The sequence below is a fragment of the Passer montanus genome, unplaced genomic scaffold (genome assembly GCF_014805655.1).
Source record: "Passer montanus isolate IOZ18808 unplaced genomic scaffold, ASM1480565v1 scaffold5, whole genome shotgun sequence".
In the NCBI taxonomy this organism is placed as follows: domain Eukaryota; kingdom Metazoa; phylum Chordata; class Aves; order Passeriformes; family Passeridae; genus Passer; species Passer montanus.
The window spans coordinates 9,681,016-9,698,716 of NW_024369929.1; the positions used below are offsets into that span (position 1 = coordinate 9,681,016).

Below are 17,701 nucleotides of genomic sequence, written 5' to 3' on the forward strand. Positions count from 1 at the left end.
ATTAGTGGCTCTGGTATTGGACAGCTCAGTGAGAAGAACTTGTCTAAACCCTGTTTCAGTTATGTGCATTTAACAAGCTCCACGAATAGCTCTGGGCTGCTTCCTGTTCCTCAGGCGCTGGCAGCGTGTGTGAAATGTTATAAAACACATGGAGGATGCAGCCCAGGCTGGTTTGTTTCTGGGGGTGCTGAAATCTTGGATCCCACATCCTCCTCTTCTGTTTCTCATGGTCCATGTGCTTGGCAAGCTGCTCCTTCAGGTGCTGTGTCTCCCTGGTGCTCACCAGCTACGTGGCCCTGAAGTGTCTGCTCACTTCTAGAGCCAGCTCAGGCTTTGGAGAGCCCCCCAGACCCACACCTCTGCCTCCTGGCTGCTTTTGTTTTCTATCTGCACACCTTGCCCATAAAGGCAGTGGGTTGCTGGTTCATTACACAGCCAGAACTGGATCATGTGGGGTTCAAACTAATGATCTTTAAAGCTCCTTCCAACGCAAACCATTCTATGGTTACAGCATTCTATGATACAGTAACAGAATTGGGGTTGAAGAGTTCTCTCAACAGAATTAGTTCCTCTTCTCCGAACCTGGTCTATCTTCAATGCTGAAATGGAAAAGCAGCCTCTTCACTAATCAGCCTGACTGCAATTAATATCTACCACTAGCAATAACAGTGACGCTTCCTTGAATTCCCAAGTTTAAACTTGCTGGAATCCAGGGCGAAAGGTGGAAGTGGAGATTGTGCTATTTGTAATTAAAATGCTATCATGAGGAAAAAATGAAGATTGGAGTGAAATAAGGCTGTGCAGACATCCATGCATGTAATTTGGTTTAGATAATGGAAAAACAGCCTGTACAAAGAAAAAGCCGTATCTCTTACTTTGTTGTGGTGGTCAGATGTTCTGGAGTTGTATTTTAGTAGCAAACAGCATGAATTTTAATAGTTTTCTTTTAGAAACCTAATATTGCTGAGACAGCAGTCAAAATCAGAAGACTCATACAGTGAGCCCAGTTCCCATCACACAAATCAGCAAACCCAGATACTCTTCATCCTGTTTAAAAAAAAAAAAAAAAGGCATCCACATAGTTTAGATGCCAGGCGCTGGGCCCGTCGTTTATTTACTCGTTTTATCCTCTCAGTGCCCAGCGTTCACTCCCTGCCCGGGCCCTGCAGGACCGCACCGGGGAGCGGGGCTTCGTGCGGGGACAGCGACACCCCGGGAGGCGCGGGGCGAGCCGGCAGCGCCCGTCAGCCCCGGCCGCTCCGGGCACCGGGCCGCGCCCAGCCCGGCCCGATCCGCCCGGCAGCTCCGCCTCCCGGCCTCATCCACCGCGCCCCGCTGCCTTCCAGCTCCTCCTCCCGGCCCGATCCGTCCCGCTCCGCTCCTGTTCCAGCTCCGCCTCCGGCCCTCCGCTGCCCCCGCCCATGAGGCGGCCGGGGCCGCCTTCCCGAGGGCGGCAGAAGATGGCGGCGGCCGCGGGCTGGGCGCTGCTGGCCCTGGCGCTGTGTCTGAGCGCGGCGGCCGCGACCGGCGGCTCCGAGGGGAAGCGGCCGCCCAAGAAGAAGGACATTCGGGACTACAACGACGCGGACATGGCCCGGCTGCTGGAGCAGTGGGAGGTGCGGCAGGCGCCGGGGCCGGCGGTGTCCGCCCGCAGCACGCGGAGGGAGCGCCGCGGCTGCCGGGGGCGGCGGGGCCGGGCTGGGCCGGGGCAGCTCCGGGGGCAGCGGCCGCTCTGCCCGGTCCCGGCAGGGGCGGATCGCCGGGCCTGGTCGGGACCGGGAGGGAGGGATCCCCTGGCCTTGTGAAGGGTGGCCGGTGCCGTGTCCTTCCTCCGAGGCTCTGGGTCCGTGTGTGGGGGTTTCAAAGCGGGGCGAGCGGCCCTCAGCCTGCCCTGCCCGGCTGGCCGGTCCCGCCTTCCCAGAGCCCCAGCACCCAGCTCGGTGCCTGCCAGCCTCGTCTGGCTGAAAAGTCTGATTTTTTCGAATTATTGAGCGATACACATTGTGTGACCGAGGGGCGGATACCAGAAGGAATTTAATTTCACGTTTACAGGATAGATATGTTGTTTTGGTTTGGTGTTTCTTTCCTATCTTTCCTCATAGTAACAGCTTCTAATTCCAGCTCTCTCTCATCGTCTTCATCCTTATCAGCCCGCTGCCTTAACTTTCCTTGGCGGTTTCCCATCACTCTCTTCTCCATGTGGTTGTCATGCCACTGATAGGTTCTTTTCACTACGTTATGTTCCGTCATCTTCCGATAAATGCCAGAGCACTCCTCACTGTCATTTATTCTTTCCCGTGAGGCTTTTTCCTGGAATATTTTGCAAAAAAACCTGAAAGAAATCATAGAGAGAAAACTTATGTTTTATGCAGTTGTAAGTCAAGGTGGAGAAGTGTGATTTATATGTAAATTATAGATAAAGTAACTGGAAGTATGGATGCCTGCCTTGGTCCTGGTTGGCAGGTCATGGACTTGTTCATTCCATAGATTGTTACTCCATATATCCCTTTAGGAAGGGAGGTTCTTAGAAATTTGAGTTAAAATTTTAAATAAAATTAATAACAGGCTCAAAGTTCACTTTTCTGTTAGTGGTATCAGCCAAGGACCCAGCAGGCCCAGCTTCCAAAAAAATCAAGGCTTAATATTGCCTAACTTGAACCAAATTTGTATTTGTAGCAAAAAAAAAAAAAACCTTAAAAGGTTTGAGCATCTCTTTTCAATGAGATGGCTGAAGGGGAGACTCCAGTTAATGCTGCTGTAACTCTTGGCTGTATATTCTGCTCCAGCCCTGGTGGGCAGGTCAGGAGGCTCTGGAGGGTTTTTCCTTTTCAGCTGGAGCAGGTCCCTGACCCAGGTCACAGTGTGCTGCACAAATGCAGATGTGGCAGAGCAGCTGGGCAGTCACTGCTGGGGCTGGGGGTGTCCCTGGGGAGAGGCACACAGGGCACAGCAGTTTGGGGTTGTTTGCTCTCCTGGGATGGTCAGCTGCAGGGCTTTTTGCCTGGTGGGAGTCAGGACACACGGCGAACATGAGAGGCTTGAGGGGGTGGTGGAGCAGGAGAAAGGGCACGAGTGCACTTGATGGAGTGGGATGAGAAACAAAGGGGCCACTGTGAATTCGGGTAAGAGCAGGAACTGCGCTTGGGAGTGAGGGACACAGGGCATACACTGTACAGGATCAAATGTCATTACTGTCAACTGAATGAAATTACTCCAAAGATTTCTTTCTTTCTTTCTTTCCCTACCAATTAGCCTGAAACCATTGGAAGATGGTGGTTATGACATGCTGGGTTCAGCCACAAGCCTGAGTGTGGCTCCAGCAGCTTTCCCAGCAGGAGCAGCCACCTCTCTGCTGCCCCTTGCACCATGTGCATGACTGCCTGCTGATCGGGTGGAAAACAAGGATGGGCAAAGAGGCAGAGTGCTTCAGCAGCTCAGTTGCACAACTAGAGCTTGGAGAAACCACTGAGGGATTTTCCTCATGGAAAGGGATTCTCCTGAAGCCTGGAGTCCTGGGGAGCTGGACACAGGACTGAGAATCTGGGCTGGAGGACTCTTAGTGATTGAAATGTCAAGTGCTTTAAACAGTTTATTACTGGTACAAGCTCAGGGTTTCTCAGGCTTGACTCTGATCACTGAACAGGCAAAGCAATTAAGTGAGATATATTACTAATGTTTCAAAAACTCAAAATGCAGAGCATTTATGAGAAATTTCTGAAAATGGGAGCTGAGGGGAGGAGCAAGTGAACGAATATACAGTTTTTCCTGTGTCTATGGAATGCTTTTCCTCTGGAACCTCATGTTACTGTTTAAGTGAGTCTGTGTCCTGGGGTGACTTGATAATGCTGAGTTGATAATGCTGAATGTATTTCCATTCAAAGTGAAAGAAAACAACTTCAGGAGCATTTAGTTGAATAGTTAGGGGAAAAAATAGGTAATACATGTTAGTAGTTTATGTTGTCACTAAATCCAAAGTCAGTTTCTGTATTTCATACAAAGTATTTGGAAATGTTTCCTTCTGCCTTTTTCTTTCAAAACTGGAATAAGCTGGCTTTGCTCTAGTCAAGACAGACTTAAGCTTCTTTTGATCGTGGAGAATGTTTTTCAGTCAGTCATGTGAGATTTTGTATTTTCACTGTACTTTACCAATTTGACCATTCTCTGGCCTCCTGTAAGATAATGTTCCCACTTAGTGAGGGCAGGGACTTTCTTGGGCTCTCCTTTCCTCCCAGTTCACTCATTTCAGAAATTTCAAGGTGTGTGTACTACTTGAAGCACGTTTCAGACTTGCAAAATTGAAACAAAGGCATAATTAATAAGAAAAGAAAGGATAAAATCTAAGCCTCCTACAGCTTCTGTTCTGTAGTGCATAAACTTTAAAGTCTACTGTTACAGAAATCAGGTACTGGCTTCATGTAAATTGTCACCATATTCTGCTCACATTTGTGAGCTGTTTTAAGGGCAGCACTTTGATTGTGCCTTTCCAAATATTGAAATGGCTGTCAGCCTCAGCAGAGACATCAAGAGGTTAATTTTTTCCTTCTTTGTGGGAGTGATTTACTCTGGGTGATTATGTTGTCAGGCTGTGAGCTGCATCTGTGCATTAGAAAAGTCATGAAACCTTTAATCAAAGTCTTTCTATGGCATAAGCACACAGAAGATGTGAATTCTGTGGGTTTAATTGTTTCAAGACACAAAGTAAGGGAACTTAAATTCTCAAGCTATCACATGATTCCCAGAAGTGAGTTTTGACCTTTGAAAGCAGTATCAGATTAATGTTTTTTCATATATGTGTGTATGAGGCTTTTTATTGCAACTTTCCCATTTCATCTTGCATGCATAATATTAGTGAAACTGTGAAGCATTTTATGAGTTTCATAGGTGGAATTGTATTGAATTAGCCTTAAGGCTGAAATATTTCTCAGTGTGTGATGAGATTCCACTTGTCAATATGAAAATGTTCATCATTTTCAGGGGAGGGTTATAAGTGGAAAGAGCACTCTTGGTGAAGTGTCCTGAAACAACAGTCACTATTTCTTTTGGTGTCACAATCTCCATTATTCAGCTAAAAATATTTTATCAAAGTTATTCTCTAAACAAAAAGATAAAAAAAAAAGATCCAAAATATGTTTGTGGAACAGCTGAGATTAAAGCTTCCTTGTCGTTTTCAAAACAGAAAGATGACGACATTGAAGAGGGAGATCTTCCTGAACACAAGAGGCCTCCAGCACCAATAGATTTCTCAAAAATAGATCCAGGCAAGCCTGAAAGCATCCTGAAGCTGACAAAGAAGGGGAAGACTTTGATGATGTTTGTCACAGTGTCGGGAAATCCAACAGAAAAGGAGACAGAAGAAATCACCAGCTTGTGGCAGGGCAGCCTCTTCAACGCAAACTACGATGTGCAAAGGTGAGCTCTTGTGCAGAAGCATAAAGTTCTTGCCATTGCAGAACCCTTTCTTCCTGAAAACCTTTTCAGCTGTTCATCTGCTGTTCTCTACCTCCGTCATCCATTACTATTTCTGTTTCTTTGTCACTTGTGACAAAACTTGTGGTGTGGTGCACAAACCTCTTCAAGCTTATGCACTATGTGTGTGTGTAGCCCTAATTCTTTTTATCTCACTATGGTTCAGCTATTTATCAGTTCTAGCTGCAGTAGTTTGCCTTTATGTGCTTGATGGAAAACATCACACTCTGAAGACTTGTCACCACAAAAGGCTTTCTGTTCCCCTGTTAAATGTGACTCTTTTTCTCTGAGAGAGAGCATCATTTTGAAACAGAAGAATGTTGTGCTCTTTATTGAGGCCGAGTGAGAAGGGTTGCAATAAGTGTATAAAGCAAATTTAATGCTTTTTAGTGGATTTTACGTAGTGCCAAATTAGTTCTAAATTTGTTTCCTTATTCTTACTTCCTTGGTTACTTATTGATCTACTGCATACATTTTATTAAATGTCCTAGAATATTGTTCGCTTGTCCCCATCCCCAGGCAACAGCTAGACCAGCTTCTTGCTCTTAAACATGTGCCTCAGTCATGGAGGCTCTCTGAGCAAATGTATTTGAAAAGCAGAATTAACTGAAAAAAATTTGGATTTTTCCTGTAGGTTTATTGTTGGCTCCAATCGGGCCATCTTCATGCTGCGGGATGGTGGCTATGCCTGGGAGATCAAAGACTTCCTGGTCAATCAGGAAAGGTGTGCAGATGTTACTCTGGAAGGTCAGGTTTATCCTGGCAAAGGAGCAGATGGAAATGAGAAAGTGAAAAACAAAACAAAACCTGAAAAAGCCAAGAAGAAAAAAGACACAGAGAAGAAATCGAACGGTGCCAAAGAGGACAACCGAGCAACCAACCAGAGAGAGGAGCTATGACAGCCACGGTACCCAGACTGAATCCTGCTCTGCTGCTCCCTGAAGGGAATCTGCTGATGAGTCCTGGGTTTTGGGGAGGAAGGAAGCAGAGACTACTGAAGCTCAAATTTGTGTTCAAATTCACCGGTTTACTCATTGCCGTTGATCATTTGTTTAGTTACAGGAAAGGTAATGCTTCATGGCAGCATTTGACTGCTTTAGTTTGTAATTTTTTTATGCTTTTGTTGTTGTTTAAAACTAGCTTACAAATCTGTGTGTCTAACATTGCAAATTTAATTTAAGTGGAAAAGAAGAATTATGGTCTCAGAATACACTGATGGTCATCTGTAGTAGCTGTGTCCCTCTTGGGTGTTCAAATCATGGATTCACAGCTGCTGAGAGCCAAGTGCAGTGTGAAAAGATTCTTTCATCTGTAGTAGCTGTGTCCATCCCAAGATGTGTACAAATCATGGATTCACAGCTGCTGAGAGCCAAGTGCAGTGTGAAAAGATTCTCTTGGAAGATGGTTTGATAGACATAGTTGGCACAAACCTGCCCAAAGTAGCAAAGAATAGTGGCCAAAGATGCCTGAAATTACAGGGTTTAGGACATGTTTGGTTAGACTGCCTGTTTCTTTAAAATAAACTCAACCCGTTGTGTCCCAGGAAATCTGTGCCTAGGAGTGTGGTGGACGCTGGGTAGGAGCTCTGCTCATGCACTGCAGATGTGTACAGGAGGGACACTCTGTGCCCTGCAGAAATGAATGGAATGGTAGCACCTGCATGAGCAGTGTCAGGGTGAAAAGTGAAGATGAATCCAGGGCACTCAGGTTGCTCCTGCTGCTGAAGGACTGTGCCTGTGGAAGCACCTGGTCTGTGTGTCCCGTTACTCAGGCAGAGAGCTGGAAGGAAAAGCTTTTAACTCTGAAGTTAATTTGGTGTACTGATTTAATGCTTTGTTTAAATATTTGAAAAAGCACTAGTTAGAGCACAGAGTTAAACTTTGAGTCAGACATATCACTCACTAACACTGATCTGGTTAGATTTTGGTGGGTTTTTCTCTTGGTACAGATTCCTGACTGACGTGGTTGATTGTAAATGAACATTTGATTTGAATACTATGAAGCTGTTCACATGGGAGCCAATACTTTATATAATTGGGGAGGTTTTGTTATTACTCAGATTGTATTCAGTCAAATGCTTTGCTTAGAATTGTTTCCCTTCTGCCTTACAACCAGTTAGGGACAAAAGGCACCGAGTAGTGTGGTCCACATCATTTTATTACAGAGGATGAGCACAGTACCAGCTGTCTTCATTCAATACTGGTATGGTGTTACTTTTTCTTTAGGGTGCTAAAATCCAAGTGTCTTGGATAAAAGGTCCTAATTGAACCATAATGGTTGATCTTGTGGAATACTTCGGTATCAAAAGTATGAAACTGTAACTGAGTCCTTGTTCTAAAATAAAATATGTCACTAAACTTATTGTTTTGAAGAGTAGTAAAACCTTTTAAATAGATCTGCATTTGGTTATGTATTCAAGAGGCAGACTAACTCATCTTTGGTTTCTGTATGTAAGGACTAAATGATGTTGATAAGGGTTCCAGTTGATTCATTTTATTTAATTTTAATTATATTTGTATGAATTTAGATTAAAGAAACCTTTGCAGCTACACTTCATTAAACAGGCCTGTACCTGTTTGAGTGGAAAATTAAAATTTGTTTCTTCAGGATTAGCTATTACTTTTTATATTCTACTACTAATGCAGATGTGCAGCAGAGTTGAGAAGAGTCTTAGTGGTACTTTGATAGTTGAGATGTGCAGTCAATTTTTGTGCACAACTAATTTATCATTTGGTCACATATTCTGGGTTAGCACCACCCTTTGTAACCAATATTGCTTCTCATCTCAAGGGAAGAACAGAAGTCAGATGAAACTATAAAAATGAAATATTAATGAGTTTTTGCTTTTCAAAGTTATGGTATAGAGGTGACAATTCAGATTTTGATCAGAAAGACATGGAAGTGCAGTTTTGTATTCCTCCTAATGTTATTTCCTTTTTGATCAGGTTGGGTTTGAGACTGGTGGAGAAACAATTACTACACTATAGCTATAGCCCAACTTTTGAGTATAGATACTTTAGTCATTCATAAATCTACATTTACAGTAGATTGGGTCTTTCCCCTTTGTAGTTAAAAGGAGGTTTATTGAAATTGAACCAGACAATTGACTCTTTTTTTTTTTCTTTTTGGTTGGTTGTTTCTGGGTCAGTTGCCCATGCCAAATGCAGGTGAGTCTTGTGCCACATAGCTTAATCAAATTTCAGAGTGCTTGGGGTTTTTTTGTGTTTGTTTTTTTTTCTAGGTTTTTAATCTGTGTGATGACTTGGCAGTTGCTTTTTTATATAAAACACAAAATGCTGCCTTCACAAAATAAATTTATTTTACTCTTCCATTTTTCTTCTCTCTTTTTCATTCTTTACGCTAAACAAATACTGAAATATACCAGTAAGTGTAATATGGCAGTCTGGCAGGAGCTGCTTTACCCCAGGCAATCTTTCTCTGCTATTACAGTTCATTACTCAAGAATAACCTGAATTGCCTTTTAAAAGTGGTAAAGTCTTTGAGACAGTTGCACTTGTCCTGGGACAGTGGTACATAACTAAATGTTTGGTGATGACTTAAGAAGCTTAAACCCTATCACACAAACCCTATCACACACATGAATATATAAAAATAAATATCCTCAAAATTTTATACAAGTCCAGGAATGCTCTGTGAGTACCTCAGAAGATGGAGTCTCCTTTGGAGGCTTATCAGGCTTTCAATAACAGATTTTTTGGTTCCACATACAGAACATTGAGATACCTCCTTTAAAACTAATTTCAACCACTAGGGTGGTAGTTATAGCTCTTACTATTTCCTTTTTTTTTTCAGTTCTATACAGAGGTACATGGAAAATCATCTGTTTTCATGACAGCAAAACATCTGCTGCCTTTCTCCTCCCAGCATAGTGGCTTCTCTCTTCTAGTGCTATACCTAACTTTTCTGAGCTACTGTTAAATTTTTTTAACCCAGCTGTCCTACTCAGAAAAAAGTTTGTCAGTGATGCTACACAGGATGTGGTTGCACTTTGTGAAAAATTTCCTATGGACAATCAACTTTTTATGTAATAAAATACTGCAGAAAATATTCTGAGTTTTGTTGATTTGGGGTTTTTTCTTTAAATTGTTCTGGCACAAACTACTACAGGTTTTTCTGATCTTAACTTAGAGTGGTCAAAGCATTTCTCTGAACAGTCAGATCAGCCTTGACTTCCAAGAAAATCTTTCTGTCACTGTTCCTGAACTCCGAATTTTGTCCCAAAAAGGAAATCATAAATTAAAACACCATTTTGTAAAGCCATGGAACAACCAACTTTTATGTGATATTTGGCTACTGTTCTCGATGGGTTTCTGGTAAAGCTTATAAATTATTTCCATTCTTTTATCTGTGGCTCATTTCCTTTTTTAATCAGGGAGTAACACTGCCTTTTCCAGAGTTTTTTTTTCTTTTAATTGCATCAGATATTTATAGAAATTCAAAGAACTTGTGCCTCAATAGAGGGGATGCCTCTGGTTTTAAAATGCCTAATTCATTGGTACTGTCATATTTTTCTTTATTAAGATTTTCATCCTGCTAGGTCCATTGATACCCTGCTATTTGATAATTCTTACTCTGGGATAAAATGAACTATTTTTGAATATCACTATTTTTTATCTTTTATACTGTGCCCTTTTAACAGGACAAATCCCACTGAATTCAGGTAGTACCAAATTGCCAGAAAGGAAAAGAAGGAAAATCCCTCCACCTGGATTTTTGGATGATGGTATTTTTTTCTCCTGCAGTAGTCAGGTGGTGGAGGGGGCTGGACATGGAACAGGAGAGCTCTGTGCAGAGCAGTTTTTGATTAGCATTTAAAAAGCTGCTGTAACACACAACAATCAGGCATTGCACGGTGCCAGGCTTTAGCCAGGGACAGATGGGAAATGCTTTGTTCCTTTTTGGTGTGATGCTGCCTAACAGACCTGTGCTGATAGTGGCTGGGTCACCAGTGGCACTACATCAACTGTCTCTGTGATAGGAAAACCAGACCTGTTAGCCATCATTTAATTAACAGTAATAATGGTAATCATTAATTATTTTTAATTGGTGTTATATGTTATTGTTGTTGTTATTATTATTATTAATTATTATTATTATTATTATTATTATTATTATTATTATTATTATTATTATTATTATTATTATTATTACATAGACATTGGTGTTTTGGAAGGGGAAGATGGGACAGTTAAAGGAGCTTCAGCCTCTTCCCTGTCTTATGGGCAAAGGCTACAGCTTCTCAGAAACAGAACCTTTTTTCTTTCTTATTCCAGAATTGTACTGTGTTGAAGTGAGACAGGAGACACCCTTGTTTTTTACAGAAGAGCAACTGCAATGCTCTAATTCATGGAGTTTATAACCCAAACTTTTTTTTCCTTAGATAATTTATTAACTCTAAAAGAAACCTGTGGGCCCATCTTTACTGCCTGTAACATCTGCTGCTTTTAAAGGCAATTATCAGTTGTGTCTGAGCAGAGGCTGGACTTTGGTGCTGGCACCCTGCCCACCAGTTCTGTGGGAGGCACTGTCCACAGCACTGAGCACTCATTAAATCATTAATATTTAAATTACCTCGGCTGCCTTAATTGTTGGCAGAGTTAGATGTCATCAGGGCTCTGTGTGCATTGGAAAGAGGTGAACAGCAAGGCCCTGGAATTTGCTTCCAAGGTGCAAGGATTGAACAGCACCATGAAGTGACCTGGATGTTGCTGTTGCTTATAAAGTTTTTTCTCTGGTAAGGTACCTGAATAATTGTAGTGCAAGGGTGTGCTGAAAACAAGATCATGGTTGAGCACTTGCTGAGTCAATATAAAAAATAAGCAAAAATGTTTAATAGGTGTATTTATGTGACCATTGATATTGCTTCTGAGATTCATGCCTGCAGGCCATCTTGTATATTTTAACTTGTCCTTCCATTTCACTCAACTTATTTTTGCAAAAGAAATTTAGAAATTAGTCGTTTTCACCCCCCCATCTAAAATGGTATTTCAGAAGTGTCCAAAATAGTACATATTTGAAATCACATGAGACTTTTGTATGAGTATTTTATTATTCATCCTGCCAGTTGTATCCACAGCCATACCCTGTGCCTTGCCAGCCCCTGACAGTCAGCTGCTGTCTTTCAGGTGCTGTGCAGCATGTTAATCACTGCCTGGACTTTAGATAATTGCACTTATAATAGGATGCAGTTGCCAGGACCTTAATGGAAGCACAGACATGCAAATGATTTGGCATTTAAGACAGCAGTTGAGCACAAGATCTTGAAAAAAACAACTGTCTTGCCTTTAATGTGGGTACCAGGTAGTTTGTTGTGAATTAATGAGCTGTGTAACCTAATGAAGGCAAGACCACTTTCCTTTTTATCACCACTCCTCTCAGCTTCTGTTCCCACATAACATCACCATTTAAGCCACATCGCTCAGTGCTCAGATAACCCAACTAAGGCCTGAAATTATTTCACCCATGTTGTTATTTCTGGCAGTAGTGATAAGCCAGGACAGCCTCACTTTCTGGGATGAGAAAATCAACTTTAGATTTGTAATGAGAGCAGTCCATGTCCAAGAGACGGAGCTGTAGCACTGGAGCTTTCTACAGGAAAGCAGAAATAAATGAGCTGCATTCATTTCCTCAGGTGCTGCTATCAGCTGGCAGGCCCTTTGCTTCCAGGTGAGGTATCTGTGCTTTTAGAAACATTATCCTGTACTGCTCATCCTACGCTAACACAGGAGGAGAGGAGATGGGGCTCTGGTGGGGCTGGGAATTTCACTGTGATCTCACATTCCACCTTCTGGCAAAGGAAGAGGGAGAATTATTTGTCGGGGGCTCCCTCCTGTTGAATCCTGTCGCTGTTCCCTTGTCACAGGCCCCTTACCATGTCCTGACAGTGCTGAGAGGCTCCAGCTGAGCCTCACCCTCGGAAATTGCGGGCAGATCCGCTCGCAGGGCGCTGCAGCTCTCGCTGGGGTTTTGGTGGTGTTCAGGGAGCACGGGCCGGGTTCGGCCCCGCGCTGAGGGAGCAGCGCAGGAGCAGCTCCTGACGGTGTTCTGCAAAGGAGGAACGGTGTGCCTGCAGCCCTGCTTTGTGCACATCCCTCTCCCATCCTTTGCTCAGAAGGGGAATGGCAGAACAGCCCTGAGAGAGCTGCGGGATCGCTGTGCCAGGCTGGGACTCACCGCAGCGGCTTCAGCGCCTGCATGGGCGACGGGCCCGGCTGCTGCCAAAGGCCGCAAGCGCTGCACGCACAGCGCTGAGCCTGGCGACACGGACAGACAGAGTCCCGTGCTCCACAGGGCTGGGGAGAATCAAAACTCTGTCAGGCATCCCACACCTCGCAGCTGGCAGCAGGAGCTGGGACAGCGCCGTTTGGAACTTGATGCCCGGGAGAGACTCGCAGGAATTTCACGGCTCGGCCGGGACGGGAGAGCCGGGAGCCGCGCCCGGCCGGGGCCGCGAGAGGGCGCCCGCGGACAGGGAACGGCCTCTCCGGGTAAAAATTTATATTATATTATATTATATTATATTATATTATATTATATTATATTATATTATATTATATATCATACATATAAAATAAATTATAATGTTATATATGAGAAATGTGGCATTTCTGGATAGTGGACTTTGGAATGCTTGCTTATGACTGTTGGACTCAATGACCTTAGGGGTCTTTTCCAAGATAAACAATTCCATTCTCTTCTAGTCTGTAATACTCTTTTAATAATTTATATTATCTTTGTAATATATAATCTAAATATTAAATCATGTTATATTTTATGAAATATATTAAATTATACTATATTTTTATGCTTTTCAATCATAGGTGACAGATCCACTCATCCATCCCAAACACACAGATACACATGTGCACACACACAGGGCAGCAGTGGCACAGCAGTGATCGCAGGAGTTTTTCTCTTTTGAAATAAGTAGGGAGACAAAAATAAAATAAGAAATTTGCACTGAATATTTATTTTGATAAACATTGTGTACTCCAAACAACTACGTGTTATTTCAGTTGTAAGCCACAATCTTTTGGAAACGACGTCCCAAGAGCTCTTGTCATCATAACCCGACAGTCAATGCACCACCACGGTCTGTGGACATAGAGAGCTTTCAAGTGCAAAGCAGATTATCAGAAAAGACACATTGCCAACCTCCTTAACAAACTGGACAATGCTCAACTCCAGTAAAAATGCTTCATATGTCTGCAATTTAGTTGTCTTAGTGCCATTGTAATAAATTAATAGAAAATATATCTTTTTTTTTTTTCATTGGAAAGTCTATAAGAAAATGTACAAACCTCTAACTCCGAAAAAGGACCAGCTGTTTCGGCGACAGGTAAAACAAGCAGTTGAACAGAGGCAATAAAACCCAAACATCCGAACAAACAAAGAGACAAACAAACAAAATGCAACCAAAAAAACCCCACTCCACCAATGGCAACTGTGTAGGCAAACATGGAAACATCTGCAGGAATCAAACCTTACAGAGAGGGTCACTGCAGCTCCTGCAGGGGCTGTACAGAGGACGAGCAGTTGGGGAATTCACTGGTCAGAGTGTGCACTCTTTGAAAAGAGTTTCTAGAACAGTCAGGGGCTGAACAGGAATCACTTGGCACGGGGCTCTTGCTGACTGGCCATGGCAGCAGGCTCCATTCTGCCTCCAGAGGACACACGGATGGCTCCAGGCCGTGCAGGTCACCAGGAGCCTTGGGCATTTCCCTGCACGCAGCCAGGATGCTCTGCTGTCCCTGGGGCTGCCAGCCTGCAGTGATTCCTGTGGGTATTCACAGCAGGAGACCCTCCCCAGATCCAAAACAGGCCCCATGTGCCAGGCTCAGCATCACAGGACAAGCTGATTAAGGTTTCTCTCTTAAGAAGGTGAGATCTTTTAAGAAAGGAAAAGAAAAAGGTTTTTTTCCTAGAGCCAAGTCATATGCTTTCACCCTGAGAATTCCCAAAACAGCAAAATCAGAAGCTACATTTCAGCACAAAGGTAACGTGCTCCTAGAAGCTGAACAAAGCAGTTTGGGGACAGACCCACCTGGTGGGATGCTCCAGGGTGTTTACACTCTTAGAGGGAGCAGGAGAGGGGAAATGGCCATGGGCAGTGGAGCACTGCAGAGGGCAACCCCAGCACTGGGGCTTGTAGAAAGCCAAATCCCACTCCAGACACATCCCACTTTCCTGCCCACCATCTGCTATGTGCTCATGAAGGAAATATTCCTGCTTTGGTCCATCTCCTGGAAGCAAATGTGTTCCACCAAAACTGCTGCCACCAACAGCACTGGCTCAGGGCAGGGAAAAGGTTTAGACAACCCAAACTGACAGACCATGGGGAATTCCTGTTAGTCTCTTCCCTTGGCTTCATGGATCTGGCACTGTTGTGGCCATCACAGGACATCAGATAAATGTTTTGGATGATCATGGTTGAAACACCAGTGAGACTGACTCTTTCATGGAATAATTTGTGAAATCCCCAAACTATCATAAGAATTTTGGAGAATAAACAACCCACCTTATTTGCCTTTTACAAATGTTGCCCATTCACTCTGCAAACAGCACAAATGCCTAAGGAACATTCATTACCAGACTCTTGTTGGGAAGCTGGGAGGGAATGCTTGGCTCTTTTTCTTTTTCCTTTTTTTTCTTTTTTTAAATTTTTTCTTTATAATACAATACACATGACATTCAGTGAATTCAAAACAATTTTGTAGCAAGTCTGAAAAGAACATTTCCAGTTTCAAAACCCAGGAGAGGCTTGAGTGGAATGCAACCTACAGTATATCTAAATTTTGTTCATGCTTGCTTTGACATTCAGAGCAACTTATCTAAACCAGTATCTGCACAGCCTTTGGAATGACAAACAAAATCCTTGCTTTTTAGTCTAACTTCAAGGTAACATTTTTGATACTGTGGGGAAAAAGAAAAACCTAATTAATAAACAAAGTAGCCATCAGCAATTGGAATAATTTATGTGGCAGTGGGGACAGGCAGAGATAAAGTGGGGAAATAAACCAAAGTCTTGCTGGCAAGACTGACATTTTTTAAAAGCTTGTCATGATGTCTTTCACATTTTCCCCCTGCCCTCAGATTTCTTACAACAGCTACAGCCTCCAGAAACGCCTGTGTGGTATTTTGGGGCAACTGACAGAAATATCACTGAACACTAGAAATGCTTTCAGTGTATTACAAGGTAATGTTAACATCCCATCTTCAAGAGATGCCCCTGTAAAGTCCTGATCCACTCTGATCTGCCATCATTACCCAGGTCTTTGATTGAAGCAGGGGGAAAGGAGGTACAAGACATCCAACTAGTGCATTGGGATTCCCACTTTAATTCTTCAGCCTCCTGGAAAGACCTCATCCAGCTCTCATGTAACTCTTACAGGAGGACCAAGACATAATATCTTTAGCCTGAAGACAGGATCAGAAAGCAACACACAGCAGAGCAGTCTGATCCTGTTTCCCCTGATGTCCTGGGAAAGGTGAGGGCAGCTCACCCTATTTGATGCTGAATAAGGTAAGTCCCAGTATTCCTAGTCAAAAATTGGAAGCCTTGAACTGGGATTGTATTAGCTGGCAACCATAAACTGATTCTGCATGTCATTATACAGAGGGAAAGGCTGAATGGGAAAGGCTGAGAAAATACATGTGCTAATTGACATTGCTCTCCTTCTAGCCTGCAGCTGCTTGTTGGAGGAAAATTTCCTGTTTGCACAGCCACTATTAAAACTCCGTGATCCATAGGAAAAATGTGGTTTTCTGAGGAAGCAGGAATAGGTGGTTCCATCAGTCTCTGCTGGCATGTTTTGTCCACTCCTTCTGTCATTTCTTCCCCAACTATGTGCCGCGGGCTGCATGTGCAACACACACCCCAAAGAGCTTGACCAAACCTCACAGAAGCTTTAGGGGAAATGCTTACTGTTCAGTTACACTTCCCAGCACCCAGGAAATCACTCAAATCCACTCTTTCTCCACCAGATTATCAACCAGTCTTTGAACTGGCATTCCAGTCTGCGTGAGCAGCTAGTTACGCTACAGAAAAGGAAAAGTCAACTTAGAAGATGGTGGAAGCAACAATCCTTGACGGTTTTCAGACCAAGAGCTCCCCTTCCAGAGGCAGCACGAACACCAGTGTGTCCCAGGAGCGCTGGCAGAAGCAGCTCCTGCAGAAACAGCCCAGGCCTGGCTCGGTGCCGCCAGGGCCGGCCTCAGCGCCCGAGCCAGCCCGGCCTGGCGGCCCCAGCACTCGCTGCTGGCCACAGCAGGAGGCTCTGCTCTCACACCTGGCCCCTCTAGCTACTTACAGTGAGATCTCTTTTTGAACAGCAACAACAACAACAAAATGCTACGCCGGCGGCGCGGGCGGGCGAGGCCTGCGCAGAGCGGTCAGTAGTCTGTCTGTCTGTCCGTCTGTCCATCCCACGGAGCGGTGCTGGCGGCCAGCAGGCACAGCAGGGTGTCCTCACAACTTCATTTTCTTCACCACAGGAATTGGCAGTGCTTGGTAGATTTTGGCTGAGTCCTCGTTCGTGACCAGCTTCACCCAGACGGGGCGGAAGCTGCCTTTGAAGCCGACAAAAGCCATTTTTTCTGCAAATCAGAACAAATGTACTTAGAGTGTGCCAGGACTGCACCAGAAACCCTCCTGTGTGCATGGCTACACCTCATGGCTGGAGGGCTGCAGGTGCACAAGAGCCATGTATGTAACACACACACACACACAGATGGAATCATGCCAAAAGCTGGTAGAGCTGATTGCAGCAATGTGCATGTGGAGCTGTATTCTAATGCCATATGTGATGCTCTGAAATCAACATGCTTTGTGCCATCAAGTCAGAATGTTTCAAGAGAAAGCCAGCTAAAAACAAGTTCAGACAAATAAAAAATCCTGGTTTGGGGCATTTAGTGGGTAAAAAGGCTCACTATTTCTATTATTAAAAGGTCTTTTAATCTAAACTTAATCTGGAAAATCAAATCCCCTGAATTATTTATTTCTAAGAAAAATGGCCAGTGTGTTTTTTCCTTTTTGCAGTTTAAATAGAGCATGTTACCCAAAGCTGCAGTGAACACAACCTTTCTGAATAAATAAATTACTGGTTTCAGGATGTTTGAGCACATGCTGATAGAAACAAGCAAGGCAAAGTTCAGAAGCAGAAAAAGTGTCCCTTTACTGGAGTAATGGGAGGTTAGAAATGAGTTTTTAAAAACT

At 43.7% G+C, this 17,701-nt stretch overlaps 2 protein-coding genes and 1 long non-coding RNA gene across 6 annotated transcripts in view; 2 read left to right on the forward strand and 1 right to left on the reverse strand.

Moving 5' to 3' along the window:
• The first annotated feature begins 1,394 nt into the window (after window positions 1-1,394).
• MESD (mesoderm development LRP chaperone) lies at window positions 1,395-6,501 on the forward strand. The gene is made up of 3 exons (XM_039723596.1): window positions 1,395-1,616; window positions 5,177-5,409; window positions 6,101-6,501. The coding sequence occupies exons 1-3, from the start codon at window positions 1,422-1,424 to the stop codon at window positions 6,363-6,365; spliced, it is 693 nt and encodes a 230-aa protein (XP_039579530.1). The 5' UTR covers window positions 1,395-1,421; the 3' UTR covers window positions 6,366-6,501.
• A 5,518-nt stretch (window positions 6,502-12,019) lies between these two features.
• LOC120509134 lies at window positions 12,020-17,688 on the forward strand. 2 transcript variants are annotated; one of them, XR_005629166.1, is made up of 4 exons: window positions 12,020-12,153; window positions 12,778-12,974; window positions 13,308-16,877; window positions 16,981-17,688. It is a non-coding gene; the product is annotated as an uncharacterized LOC120509134 (long non-coding RNA). The 2 variants fall into 2 exon arrangements; XR_005629165.1 differs by having other exon boundaries at window positions 15,878-17,688.
• The window catches only part of LOC120509133 (cell migration inducing hyaluronidase 1), a 98,988-nt gene continuing 94,715 nt past the window's right edge, over window positions 13,429-17,701 (reverse strand). For 2 of the 3 annotated variants that reach the window (XM_039723462.1, XM_039723460.1), the window contains exon 29: window positions 16,955-17,082. In XM_039723462.1, coding sequence (XP_039579396.1) covers window positions 16,955-17,082 — 128 coding nt within the window. Of the gene's footprint in view, window positions 17,083-17,701 lie in introns of all 3 variants that reach the window. The other variant, XM_039723461.1, reaches the window with a different exon arrangement.